We start from the raw sequence: 14,536 nt of genomic DNA, 5'->3' as shown, positions 1-14,536 counted from the left end.
CCATACAGGCCAGCAGATCAAATCTGTTTCCAGGCTCAAATATTTCCTCTTTAGCCAAAATCACAGCCGAAGTGAAACTAAATATTCCCGATAAATCAATATTTGACGTGAATATTTTCAGCTCTCTTCTGGCTGTTCACCTTTGTCCCTCCTCTGCCAGATGCATTAATGTATGTAATCTAATTATATTAATGTGTATAAAATTGTGATAATTTGATATGCATCAAATTAATCACCATCTTTCAGTGAACAGTGTTTTCAATCTGCGTGTCACAAACAGAACTGGCTTATAAATGTTCACTGCTGTTTGCTTTGTTTGTAATTTACATAAAAATGCATAAGTAAAGGCAGCCTTTCCCCTAAATGCATGAATAATAACTAATGTAAACATTAGTGAACTGCTTTGGAGCTTGTTGACTTTTTGCTTGGTCAGACTGTTGATCTTCTTTGGATGCAGTTTTCTTGCACAGATTCGGTGTTCTTGAAGAAATCACTCTTAAAGTGGAAGCTCTGTTCTTCTTGGATTTCTCAATTCAGCTAATTCACACTCAAACATTTCAGTAAAGTGTTGGGCTTTCTAAAGTTCAAAGCTTTATGTTTTAAAAGGAAATAGAGAAAATAAAGCGTATCTTGTCATCCTGTAGCTGCCAGATGAAACACTCTGACCCTGGTTCTGCTGGAGGTTTGTTCCGGTTAACAGAGAGTTGTTTCTCTCCACCACTGCCACATGCATTCCCAGGAAAAGTCCATTTCCTGGGTTCCTGAGATATCTATTTGCCAACTGGCATTTTAAACTGAATCAATCAAAGTCAAGATTGGATTAGACTCTATCTAATTGAATCAGAATCTGTCCAGATGATTGGAAACTTCTCAGTTTTGTCATTGTTGTTCCCTCAAGTCACCATTTTTAATCTTTCACTTAAGTGCATGTCTACTCACAAGAAGCAGATAGTTATTTTATAGTTGAGAAACCCAAAGGAAGGAGAGAAAAAAATATTGATGACTACGAAGTAAAATGCTTAATTTGCAACGTCTTCAACCAAATTATAACTCATACTGAAAGCTGCTGAATTTGCATAAATCTCATTAGGCTGCAATGAAAGGGGTTCATAAATCGTTATATTAATTAGTCATTTTTTGCCACCCTTTCATAGGAAAATGGAGTGTATTAATAAAACGAGAGGGGAGGGTGATTGTGAAGCCTAATTGGTTGCTGTGTTAAGAGGTTTGGTGCTCGACTGACAGGTTTGATTTAGTCTGGCTTCACTTCTTTTGTCTGACTAAGTACCTTCAGAGAGGCGGGGGGGTGTAGGTATGAACATACATACAAGCATTCACATGATGAATTTACAATCTATACATTTAAGAAGATCTATCAGGAAAAGGCTGACTGTCCAGTGTCAGGATTCCTCAGAGATTTTCTCTCATGTTTATTTTCATTAAACTGCATTTTTAGCTGACGGTTTGACTCTCTGTCCGTTTCTGTCGTGTTCTGAAAATTCAAAAGGAATCATTGAATTTTGACAAATTAACTGGACTCCTGTAAAATATGAACTATCTTTATCACTGCAAAGATCCTCAGCAGTGTGAGATGTGTGACTACTTAAGAGTTTTGCAGAGTCAGAAAGGACTGATAAAGCAGAAGTTTCATTTTAGAAAAATGTAATTTTCATTGCTGTTACCTGTGGACATGTAAGCTACTTTTAGGTTTTTGTTTTTTTTAACAAAACCATTTTACAAAATAATTTTATACCACTGGGAATTAGCATTCCCATGCTAACAGTTAGCTGCTACCCGGCTTGCATGACACCTGACCCCACCAAGCAGGAGGTGTTCTCACCTGGACTCACCTGGACACCACGTCTATCTGAGACCCAGGGGCCAAAGGTCACACAAGCCCTCACCTGTAAACTAGTTATTCACTGAAAACAGTTTTGATGCTTTTTAATGAACAGGAAAAAGAAACAACTGGCCTACTGTTAATGAAAGTTTACCAAGGAAAACATTTGATGCCGATTGATTGATTGATTGATTGATTGATTGATTGATCTCTAGAACCAAAAAAAACACAAATTGATTGTTTTACTCACGTTCATTTCTTTTTTTTATCATAATCATGATTTCCACTTTCAGTGAGAAAAATAATTCAAAAAATGGATTTTCTTAGAACTTTTTCTTTTAATGCAAATTCTTTCAGTTTTCTTTTATTATTATTGAATGTATGGGAAATGTCAACCAGACAAACGGAAACATTCTTCTACCCCACGCGACCTCTGACCTTTGCCCCTCCCCTGCAGGTTCTTCGGTTGCCCAGCTCAAAGCGACGGATCCGGAGGGGGAGCCGCTCATATACGGCGTTTCGGGAGAAGAAGCCATGAAGTATTTTTCTGTGAATAAGGAAACGGGCGTGGTCTGGCTTCGACAGCAGCTCGACCGTGAGGTAAAACATGCAAACATGGTTCTGAGTTCTGCACCTGGGAATAGAGAGGAACGTTTGGAAAATATGAGATGGAGGGTAAATTTTCCAGTGATAACAGAGAGCAGCACAGCAGCACATAGAGTTATTTTCTGAAACATGCTTTTCTGTTTGACTGCTCTGCTCTCTTCATGTATGTCATGTCTCCATGGAAATGTGATGCTGATGTCTCTGTTTCTGCACCAGACCAAGTCAGAGATGCAGGTGGAGTTCTACGTGAGCGACATTCAGGAGGTACGAGGCAGATCTGAGCTGTGATTTTCATGTCACATGCTGACGTCGTGAATATAGCCTGACCACAAGTCGTCTCCGTTTCTCTCTCATCTGTCTCACTTAACAAAATTTATGTGCAAAAATCAACTGACTTCCAGCCCACGCTCCCCTTGATAATTTATAATTCCCTCTGCACCGTTTTTTGCTGTTAGTCTGAGTCCAGCCGTTTTGTGCTTGATGCATATATGATCTCCTCCCTCAGGTGGTGAAAGACACAGTAAACATCCAGATTGGAGACGTGAATGATAACGCACCAAACTTCCATGGGCAGCCGTACACGGTTCAAATCCCTGAGGTAAGAAACTCTTACTTTAATTGCATATGGAGAAATAAACAAAAATCTGAGCCCATGTTTCATTTCTCTTATCTGCAGTTATCCAAAGTTCTTCTTGCATAAAATTTAAGTTCAATATTTTAAATAAGACAGATTAAAGTTAAAAGTCCCATTTCTGTTCATGCTGATGTATGTTGTCTGATAAAAGTCTTCATTCTTTTCCATATTTGTCACTTTGTACGGAGCCACGTCGGAACATGGGGGACATTTTGTTCTTTTGCTTTCCCGTGAAAAATGACAGCTTCCCATTCAATACTTTTACATTCACTCACAGTAATGTGCTACTCAGTTCATGCAGCCTCTTGAAGTCTTTCTGCTACAATATATGGCTTTTGTAAAGGTTTTCGAAGTTAATCTCACATTCATGAAATATCTGAAGTTTTATGTCTTTTTCTTGTGGATGCACCACAAACGGGTCAATCAAAGGTTTTCCATTTCGTTCTGTCCTTCACTAAGACATAAACAGAAACTTATCATTTATCACATGTGATAATATATCTCCATCTGAGTTTTGATTGCGTCTTTTCCATGTTGATAGTCTGAATAGTTGATTTTCATCTCCACTTCACACAAACATGAACATCAGTTAACAGATCAACTTCCAACCAGTTTCTGCACCAAAGAGAAAAGAATCGAGAAACATGTTTTCACTGAGGAGCTTTAAAGTTTTAACACAAAGTAACGTAATGATTTCAAAACCCAGGAGCCGTTTCTGCTGCAGATGTTGTCCTCCAGCTCATGTTTAGACCGTCAGCATAACCTCCTTTAAATAAAGGGAAAAGCCTCCCTGCAGCGGAGACCTTAATCTGCACTATAGTAACGCTTCCTCCAACTTCTCTGTCCTCTTTCCTCCTGCCACCTCCCTCCTCCTCCCCTCTGTTTCTCCTCCCTGCTTTCTCCTCCATCTAATCCTTGATATGAAGTAATTGCCAGAGTGAAGTGAAGGACTTCAAACAGGGACTTGAATCTACACACAAAACACCCCCACGTCTTGTTGTGCTCACACTGAGCACATACCTCTCTGAGTCCTCACCAAATCTTCAAAGCCACTGGCTTTTCCTCTCCCTGATCCATAAAGTCAAACACATAAATGGCAGAAATAAGGAGCATTTAGATGAGGCTGTTTAGATCACCCACAGCTGAACTGATTTTCTCAGGCCAGTTCCTCGTTTTTTCTGACCTGGTCATGTTAAATCAGAGTTTGACTCAGCTGCAGTCATTGTGCTGGTTCAGCAGCTCCACTCATCCCACTCTGAATAAAACTAGACATGCACCACTTTTTATTTGAGGTCTGATCAGGTTTCAAATTTAGCCAACTTTTTCTTTTTTTGTCTGTAACAATTACAAATCTATTCTTCTAAACTTTGTTTTAATTCAACAGCTAAATATTACAAATATTGACCAAAAAGGAAAAATGTGAGTGGACACCCAGTATCCACAAGAATGTTACTGCTTTAGTATGTACAGTGGAAGCCATCTTGGCGCTACCACAGAAGCTAACATCCATGTTGATCCTTATTTCCACTCTACAGGTTGCAGCCAATTAGCGCCTAGGATAATAAATTCACTCTGGTTGTTTTTAATCCAGAAAAAAGAAAACTGCCCAAATTTCTCCAGTCTTTATTTGATTTTTACTTTTACTAAGCTTCAAATGAAACATGTCAGTGAACATTCTGCTGTCTGATTATGTGGAAAATATGAGTTTCTAATGTTGATGCATTTGGTTCTCAGGCTAAAGAAATCTGACTTTTGAGTATTTCACCAAAAGGAAATTGGAAGGTTTTGATCAGACTAAAAGAAGAATCGATAATGGTTCAGATTGGACCAGATTACTGGTCTGATCCCAGTAATCTGGGATCCACTGTGTTTCTGCAGGACAAAGTTTGGCTGATTTTACTTTTATTTTTTAAACTTGCAGACAAATAACTGATGTGTGTAAATAGATATATGATTAACTAACGATTTTATAAACTGGACACTCATATTTCATAAATACCAGTAACTTTAACAGTTAGATTTTATTCAAGTTTAGTGGTACAGGTGGAAGAATACGTGTTGGATGTCTGTTTTTGTGAATTGAATCATATTTTTCTGTTAACATTGAGAATAGTGGAAGGTGTGCAGCAGCAACAGGAACGCTACAGGAAGCTGATATATTTTTCCATCCTTTCATTTTGTGTCAGCCATGATATCTTATAGTATTTGGAGATGTTGGCAGACTCTGATTGTCAGAATATTCATAATTTATCTAAGTGTTGGTTCGATAAAACACTAAAGTCTTTGTGTGGTGACTTCTGATCTGTCATGGAGACACATGGTGAAACTTTGCCTCGGCTCATGAATGCTTCATGAATGTTCATGGCAGAAACATTTCTTAAATTACATTCTAGAGCTGGATGGCAGCTCTTTAGCAATATTCTCCACTCAAAAAGCCACATTTGACAGCTGCACCTTTTTAAAACTACCGCTGCAGTCTGACGTCCGTCATGCATTATCTGCTTTCAAAAGCCTGTAGTTGACATTAGGCAGCGTGTGAATGTAGGGATAAAATGATCATTCTGTGACAAATTATGTAATCATCAGTCTTGTAAACATTTATACAGCTGAAGTTATGGCCAAAAACAGGAGAAGTATATCTGTCAGTGCTTGTGCAGTTTATTAGCATCAGTAGAGAAAAGGAAAGGCTTTCTGGAATATTTCTCTGTGAGAAACAGTTTCCAAGTTCTTCTGTTTTTATTTAGTGCTGCCATTAAACACTATTTACTATTTCAGTGACAGATTACAACTTTGGCAGAGGTGGGTGTTTCCTGACTGTGTGGTCCATAACAACTTTTTTATGTTTGCTGTAGCATCATAAGAATGGCCAAACAGATGCTTCTTAAAGTTCACTCTGTAATAAATGACTCCAGGTAATTTGAAAATGATTTAGCTCAGTGCTAAGTGAGCATCATTACAAAGCACTTCTGCTTCTTTAAAGTTAAGGTAACTTTTATTACACTTGATCACAAACGCAGCGTTTTTTCCTTTCACCAACTTACCCTGACTTTTCCTTTATTATCAGATTATTTGCTCCTTGTTTTCCTGTAAATATTAGAACTCAAAGTGAGCAGAAGAGTCTTAATACTATTTAATGCAATTTAAGTGGAGTGTACATTAATAGTTCTTTAAAATTAAAGTACATCCTGGTTTGTTCATATTGATATTCAACAGCAACGAATTTCTACTCGATCTCTTTGAATTTAAAATCTATTTATCAATAAATAATAAGTAGAAGTACCTGTGCAGATTGTTTTTAAAGGTGATGCATACAGTAAACTACATGCATCTGCTGAGAAAATGTTAACTTTACTCTTGTGAGACTTGAGAACTGACTTGAACAGATGACCTATGAACGTCTCATGGTTCTGAGGACCTGTTCAGAACCTGAAGTGGGTCAGAACATCTCCTCCTAGAATACTGCACTCATCTGCATTTTCTAACTTGAACAGTCATAATCACACACGCAGACTTTGCGTATTTGAATACTGTATCAGAATACTGCAGGTGCAACATGTTTATTCATAAGTCTAAATGATTCGGCGTGCCTGGCTTGCTTGATAAACGAGACACGGCAAATTCGTTCTGATTTCCTTGTGTCACAATAATAATGCAGCACAAATTCCAATCTGTGCACTGAGAGCCCTTTATTAAGCTTCGCAGCTCTTCCACTTGTCTCTGACAGACTGGGAAGTCGACAAATGCACATTGTTCATCTCCCTCTAACCTTTTCTGCACCTTATCTGGTTTCCCCACGACTTTCTGTACCTGCATTTTTATGGCCTCATTACCTCTGTGACCCCCGCTGACCTCTAGCAGGCAAAGCAAACATGCTGGGACATCACTTCATCACGCTGTCACTCACTGGACATGCCACAGTAACTGGGGTTAGAACACCATCAGCACATCAGAGACAAAGAGGGGAAACGATGACGGATGTGAGAGATGAAGGAGCATGAATGAAAGATTGGCAAGAAATTCAAATTATGTGGTTTTACACAACTAAAATGTCACAGAAAATAGGAGATTGACTGAGGCAAGCAGAAAATAGCAGAGTATGTTGTTTGCTGGCGTGGAGCGATAGACGGGAGCCACGGCGCTGATGAGAAGTTTACCTCGGGCAGAAAGGCCTTGTTAACGTGGGGCTTTAAATGTTTGACCCTTCTCCTTCTGCATGTTTTTTCCTGCAGAAAAAAACAGTCACCAACTGAGAAAAAACAGTTGGTGACTGAGAAAAAACATCAGTCACCAAACGGCAGCGATGAATTAGAAAAACAAGAACTTTTTGTACTGGTTTAAATTCATTGTGTATATTATCTATTCCTGGACAGTCTGCTGACAGACTGAGTGTGTGTAAATAACTGGAGGTAATGTAAAGCACTTTGGTGCCCTCTTAATGAGATAAAGCGCTCTACAGTTACAGATCATTTACCATTTTGACCATTAATGTTTGATTTCTCTTAGCATTCTGTTTGCTACCATCATCAAGCTTCTTTATTCTGACTGGATATTTGATCACTTTTCTATTAATAAGGTTCAAAAATGTAAGCACCAACTACATATTGAGCATATAGTTTATGCTTGGAGAAATTTCAAAAAATCACCCATTCACAATTTGTTTCCATTGTGCTGATATAAAGTTTATTAACTAGTTGGCTAAAATTTAAGTTAAAACAAATGAGTGTTTCAACCAGACGTTGAATCCAAACACACATGGTTTTGGACTGGATAAACCAGGCTAACGTCAGTCTGTGGATGTTCAGGCTCACACCTGGAGATTGGTATCTAAATTTGGTGATGGTTCCCAAACTTAGAGAATTTATGCCTTAAAGTTGGATCTTTGCCTATTCATTTTAAATAAACTCTTCATTTTCAATGTTAATGCAACATCTAATGTTACATTAACGGTGATTTAGTTGCATGTTTGAGGTTTTATGTTTAATTATGATCACCTGATGTTAGAGAAAATTCTCTATGAATTCAAACGTGATCATTGCGATCATCCCCCTGTGCAAGGAATGCTTCAAATGCATCTTTAAAGGCCTGTAATTAATAATAAGTCACCATGCCCATAGTGAGTGTGTGAAGAGGTTGGCCTGTGCAGCAGAGAGCAGACAGAAATGTGAGTATGAAGGTGAGCAGTGCAGTCTGTGTGTTAATGTGGTTTTAATTTGTGGCTCCATAAAGAGGGTGGAGGGGAGCAGGTGGGCTGCGAACATTTCCTCTGTCACTGCTAATGAGCTGCCCAGATTTACAGCATGCACATCCTCAGGCAGCCAGCAGCTACTGGGAAAAAACAAGAGCGACAACTTTTACTAGAAATAATGTTTTGAAAGCCTTCGCTCCACTGCCAAGCCAATGTTGAGTGACAGACTGAGCATAAAACATGCCGATATGCACGTTTCATATTCTGTCAGTGGGACAGTCGACTCGACCATCTGCAGAGCTAAAGGTTCCTGTTCAGCCGGCTGTGAGTCTGCTGCAGCTCCAACAGCCTCCCATCTACCTACATGCAGGTCCGTCCAGCTGGCTGACCCTCACACACTCCCACTGGGAGCTGGCATTTATCTTAGAGCCACTCTGAGGGGATCAAACACCAACAACTCTGCATCTCATGTCATTTAAAAATGACAGAGTGGCTCTAAGATGAGGGTTTTTCAACAGATGTCCAACAGTTTTGTCTATGATAGTTTTTCACACCATTCTTCAGTTTCTGTTAGTCTGAGGTTTTACACTTTTATACTTTTATGAGATACATATTGATGTTCTAAAAACAGTTCAGATCAAACATTTACCTGCTGTCATCATGGGCTTTAACTGGACCCTTAACGAGGGATTTCAGTATCGATTTTGTGAAAAAAAAAAGTTTTTTATGATCCAATCAGACTGAGTTATTTGGCCCCAAATTAAAACGTGTCGTTAGATAAGTGAAGGTGAAATGTTAATTATTGTTTGTCGAGTCATCATTCCCCTCTGAAAAAATAACTTCAATTATTTAAAGTTCCTAAAATAACACAAAGGTTTTATATGTTATTTTCCTGCAGGAACTGAGTGTGTTTGTCATTTTGGTTGAAACTCCAGCTGAAGGCAAAACTCTGAAAGTATTTCCTTATACCATAACTTATACTTTAAAATAAAAAGTAGTTCTGTCTGGTTGTATCTTCTTGTCAATATCGCCTCCATCGTTCCCTTCAGTAGACGTGTTGAGGTTTCCAGCCTTCGATAACGCAGTAATGACCCATATAACACCGTACTGCAGACTTTTCAACAGTCTTTATGGAACGTGCATAGAGGGATTTCATATGTTTGCTGCAAGGCCCGTCGGTCTGAGGCTCCAAACTGATAGATGACTAAACTTTATCTGTTTACTGTCTCTCAGGTGTGTCAGGCAGATGAAGAAATCTCTCCTCAGCCTCTATTTTCTATTAGTGGTATCTCACTGTCCCTCTGTAACCTGCGGTAAGCTGTTCTGAGCTAACGCCGGCGTTTTCAACCCTGTTGCACAATGCAGAAACTCTCTGGGTGAAAGTCAGATACTGAAAGGAAGAAAAGCCTCGCATTCAGGAGTAATGTTGCTTCATTTGGCTTAATAGCTTTCACAATAATATTTTACTGTTACATTACCTTATTCTTCGGAAAACGCTAAGTTTATTGTCGTCTAAAGCTTTGGGTTCTGCTCGGTGCTGCCGATGTGCAAACGGTTTGGGAAAGAGATGAATTCAAAGCAGAATCATTTCAGCCCCCCAACAATTGGCTGCTGCTTTCTGCAAAACAAAAATCAGAGTTGAATATAACAGCATTTCACAAACACACACACTCACACACACTTATTTCAGACAATATTGGCAGAGAGTTTGAGAGCTTCTATTATGCCTCTGAATGAGTTGTTTAGGGCTTGATGTGGGCTCTGGCAGCATAACAGAGGCACCTGCTATTTGATGTGCCCTCTGTTGCTGTCAGGTACAACATAGATGAATCTGTTATATTCCTTTCTTCTTTGCCTTTGTTTGCTTCTAAAAGCTAAAATTCAATCCCTAATCTTTGGTAGCCTCATGCCCTGTACCTTAGTAGTTCACCATATCAGAAGGTAATTTGTTTATCAGGTTGCTCGAAGATTTCTCTTGCAAAAGCTTCTGGAGAACATTGAAATGTGTGTTTGGTGTTCAAAACATTTTCTTTGATATGAAGGCAGAACATATCTGTGATACTAACTGGATGGACAGAACTCTGCAAAAATATTCTCAACTCCCTGAACTCTTTTGTTTTCATTTTTAATTTATGGACAAGATCAGCAAAACATTGGATAATTGTGACGACAGAAAAGGATGCATGATCCTCAGCATTTTATTTTCCACTCATGAGCCATTACTCTGCAACTCTTTAGGGAAATGCTTTGCACGTCTAGTTGCTGAAGTCTTTGTCGACTCTGCTTTGGACATCTTAGAGTTGGTTTTAATCCATTAGTGTTTGTTTTTAAAATAAAAATGATTACAAATCAACACTTTGCTTCACAGCTTTGCATGACTTCCCAATACACTTTGAAGCTTGAGGTTGTAATATAACAAAATAAGATTTTGGATTAAAACAAACTAATGTTTTCTATTAACAACCAAACACACTTCCCTCTGCAGTCAAGGTTCGATTTTGCTGATAATTATTTTAAACTCTTCCTTCCAGCAGTGGGATTGAATGCAGTGAAGTGAGAGACGCCTGGTTGACAGGATCAGGCCTCAGAGTGAATTCTCCCTGACATTAAGACCGCGAGTCTGTTGGGAGGGATGGAGGGATTTAGGAAGGAAGAAGAGGAAAAATGGCTTAAATGGGAAGCAGTCGGTATTTTGCTCATCTTTGGCCCTGCTTATAATATCTGTCATCAACAGAAAGAAATAAGTGAAGTTTTTCTCCAGATCTTTTCTCCAGATTTCAGTGGCACCTGGTTTTTCCTCACCTTATCTTTTATTCTCAAATATGTAGACAATTGATAATTCCATTTAAAGTGGTTTTTCAGGTTTTCTTTCCATCTGCTACATCATTATTTCTGACAGCACTGATTACAAAATTCCTCTTGATCATCCTTCACAGGATCATCAAACTTCTACTCTAACTTTCCCATCATGTAGGTAATACACATAGACTACATATGGCCAATTTGTTGAGTCCCAGGATGTTTAACCAGCTGTTTGTTCACATATTTCATGCAGAAAGAGTTTCTCCATCATAGTAGTCATTAAACTTTGCAAGAACAGAGAATATAATCAGAGAGCCGTCTCTCTTATGAATGATGATTCATTTTTGGGCTAAAGTCAGCGCTTCGGGGCAAATGGCTGCCTAAGTGAGCTGTCAAAGACACTGTTTGCCCTGTACAACTATTTTTCTGTCCATCCTTTCCAGTCCAGAGGTTAATGCAACAAATACTGCCGGCGCATCATGCATGCTGTCACTCGTGAAGGTAAATCACTTCCTTTGCCTCTCTTTATCTTTCTGTCATTTACTTTATCCCGCTAAGCATGAAGAGCACCTTGCTTTTGGTTCTGTACAGTGATGGGTGCAGATTTGGCTGTCAGGAAGGCAAGCGGTGTTTATGAGTGAGCAAAGTGTGTTTTAGAGACAGAAAGGCGCACGGAGAGGGGAGGCTGTAGGGAGAGAGGGAAGAAGGAGGCGCACACAGAAAGACGGAGTTCGGACTGAAGAGGGAGAACGGAAAGCTCCAAACGCCATTAAAGTTTGATTCACTCATGTTTTTGAATAAATCAAGCTGTCGTTCCCTTTCTGCCCTTCTTCCAGTGTGCACTTCCCACCCCACCTTGGCCACTTGCACCCTGCCTCTGGCTCTCTCCTACTCTTAGCGGGCTTCGTTGTGAATTCAGACAAGGTTTTGCTCACATGAAAGACAGACATGCTTCCTGCCAGTCTCAGTATTTTTCACCTGCTTGGGTTGATGGCATGAAAAGATATTTGTCCCCTGAAAGATTGTCTATTAAACACTAAGTTTATCTTTGAAAATAACAATGGTTTTGTTTAAAATAATAATTTATAAAAAAGGAAAAACAGAAGAAATCTGTTAGGGTGGAATATATTTTTTGACGTTTTTTGAGGAAATGGTCTTTCCTCGGGGGAAAAGCCTGGAAAACTGGTCAACTAAATTTTATTTATTTAATTTTGCCAATTCTCCATTTAATCAAACCACTTTATGCTTTTTAAAAGTGTTTTCAGCACTAGTGTTTTTTTATTTAACTGTAGACAGGCAGGAGTACGGGCAGAGGGAAGCCGGGAATCGAACCGGTGACCACTGCACTGAGGATATTAGTTTCCTTTAACTGCTGCACCTGCTCTATACCATATGGCGCCTAATTATCCTTTTTCTAATACTTAAATACACAAATCCTTTAACTATTCTTGTTTATTTCTGTCTAAAGTTTCCCTCAGTCCATATTTATAGCCTTTTTTTGATTTAGAAAACAATTAAAAAGCCTTGTTACGTCTTTTATTCAGCTAACAGCGCAGATTTAGGCTTGACAGTGTTAAAGTAGGTCACAGCAGGCAGAAGTGGGAATCACAGCAAACTTCCAAACTATTTAATTTAGCAGATGTTTATGCTCCTACTCAGCCCATCTTTGTCAAATATCTGCTTAATTGTCAGGCTGTCAGTCTGTGCACAGTCAGATGAGTCTGAGAGCTTCATCGTTTCATCATCCTCCACTACAGAGCAGATTAAAGATGCTGATTTATAAAAATGGACAGTAATTTTTAAGTTTATATAAAACATGTTTTAATTAAAACTGTGTAATAATTTTAAGATTACTTAACTTCCATTCTTTTCCCATGTTTTTTTCTCCCCATGTGCCTTTTATGACAGAAATGTCATCAACTCAAACTTTTTGTTCTGGGAGCAAAAATTGGCAAATTTAAACTACTGGGCTGCCAATAGTTTAAATTTGCCTCTCTTGTTTTGGCAAAAGTCTTTAAATTAAAAGTTATTTTTAAAGATCCAAAGCATAAAAAGGGCTTTGGACTGTTGCCTTATTAAAAGAAAACAGTATCATGTAACTTTCTGTTATTATAAACTCCCGTTTTGTCAGGAATATTCCAACCTGACCTCAAATATTAAAATAAAGGCTATTTAATTTTTTTTTTTACCCTAAAAGTCTATTTCACCTATCAAACTATTGTGTCCTTTGGTTTTCATTTCAGTAAGGTAGGATAATGTGAAGTTTTAATGTTATTTCCTGTCAGTTCTTACAGTGAGACGCAAAGAAGCTCCTGCTGCTGCTGTTGGTAAAAAACTTAAACTGTAACAAATGATTAATCTGCCAGAGGAACAATAATCTCCACCACCCAGAGATTGTCCTAACAGACAAGCTTTTTTGTTTTGTCAGTATGTTCATGTACTCAACAACGCAGCTGTAAGTGAGAGTTGGAGGAGTGGGCAGGACTGAAAAGAGACAGAAGGCTTGTACTATCCAGGAATTTCTCATTAACATGCAGCTGTCAACATGTCCGCTGTTGGAGTCAGAAGTGGGAAGGCTCCATCCCACCGTAAATTATTTCTAAGCAGTAAAACTGCTTCTCCTTTTTCACTCTCACTTTAGCCAGCTAAATGTTTGTAATCTGTCAAATTAAAAGCCAACCCAGTTAGACAGAAGATATATGATTTCAATAAAAATCTTTCATATGTCAAGTTTCATCATTCCAAAAGGGAGAGTATTAACTTAATGTCATGCTTTATTTTCTCATTCATCGTAATTAAACTGAAACAGCCACAAATGTTAACTCTCGTTACCCACAATCCCTTTCCTCTTTCCTCTCCTCAGCTTTGCATTCTGGGATGTCTCCAACATTAATTAATGAAGTTGTTCATTTGACAGCCGCTGCCCCGCTTCCCTCCATCGTCTGTTCAGACCAAACCTGGAGAAAACGTAGATTAGAAGTGGATTTGAGTGGCGGGGGCCAAAAACCACGAGTGGTGATAATAATTAAAAGACTAACTAAAGAGATGAACCCCTGTAGATTGTAATAAAGATACTTTATTAGAAACCTGCGCAGCAGTAATTTCAGAAGTCTGCTCGTCTGAATGAGGGAACTGCAGAAAGTCTGAAGAGCAAAGAGGATTGAGAAAGACGCCAAGAGTCTCTGACACGTCTGAGCTCATCCAGCTCCTCTTAGCGGATGCCATGTCCCATCAATAAGATGTCATTTCATTTGACAACACATTGCCACCTAATAATTGAGAGGGGGAGAAAAATGAGTAGAGTTAAAAATGGGATACATGCTTCCTTTCCAGAAATGATTTTTGTCATTTTCAGTTGAGTTTGCTGTAATAAGGATACAATTATTCCTTTCATGCTGTGATTTTTCCATTTGCTTACGTATCTGTTAACCAGCAATAAAAGAGTAAAAAGAACAGAACAAATTTGGTA

The 14,536-nt window shown here is 38.7% G+C and overlaps 1 protein-coding gene across 1 annotated transcript in view; it reads left to right on the top strand.

The window, feature by feature from the left end:
- LOC103149021 (cadherin-23-like) overlaps positions 1-14,536 on the top strand; it is a gene marked incomplete at its 3' end in the record, with an annotated part of 72,139 nt that overhangs the window by 37,081 nt on the left and 20,522 nt on the right. The window contains exons 4-6 of the mRNA XM_007568033.2: positions 2,298-2,440; positions 2,663-2,710; positions 2,952-3,044. Coding sequence (XP_007568095.2) covers positions 2,298-2,440; positions 2,663-2,710; positions 2,952-3,044 — 284 coding nt within the window. The remainder of the gene's footprint in view (positions 1-2,297; positions 2,441-2,662; positions 2,711-2,951; positions 3,045-14,536) is intronic.

This window comes from Poecilia formosa, unplaced genomic scaffold (assembly GCF_000485575.1).
Source record: "Poecilia formosa unplaced genomic scaffold, Poecilia_formosa-5.1.2 Scaffold216, whole genome shotgun sequence".
NCBI lineage: Eukaryota > Metazoa > Chordata > Actinopteri > Cyprinodontiformes > Poeciliidae > Poecilia > Poecilia formosa.
This window is presented reverse-complemented; position numbering and strand designations above follow the sequence as displayed.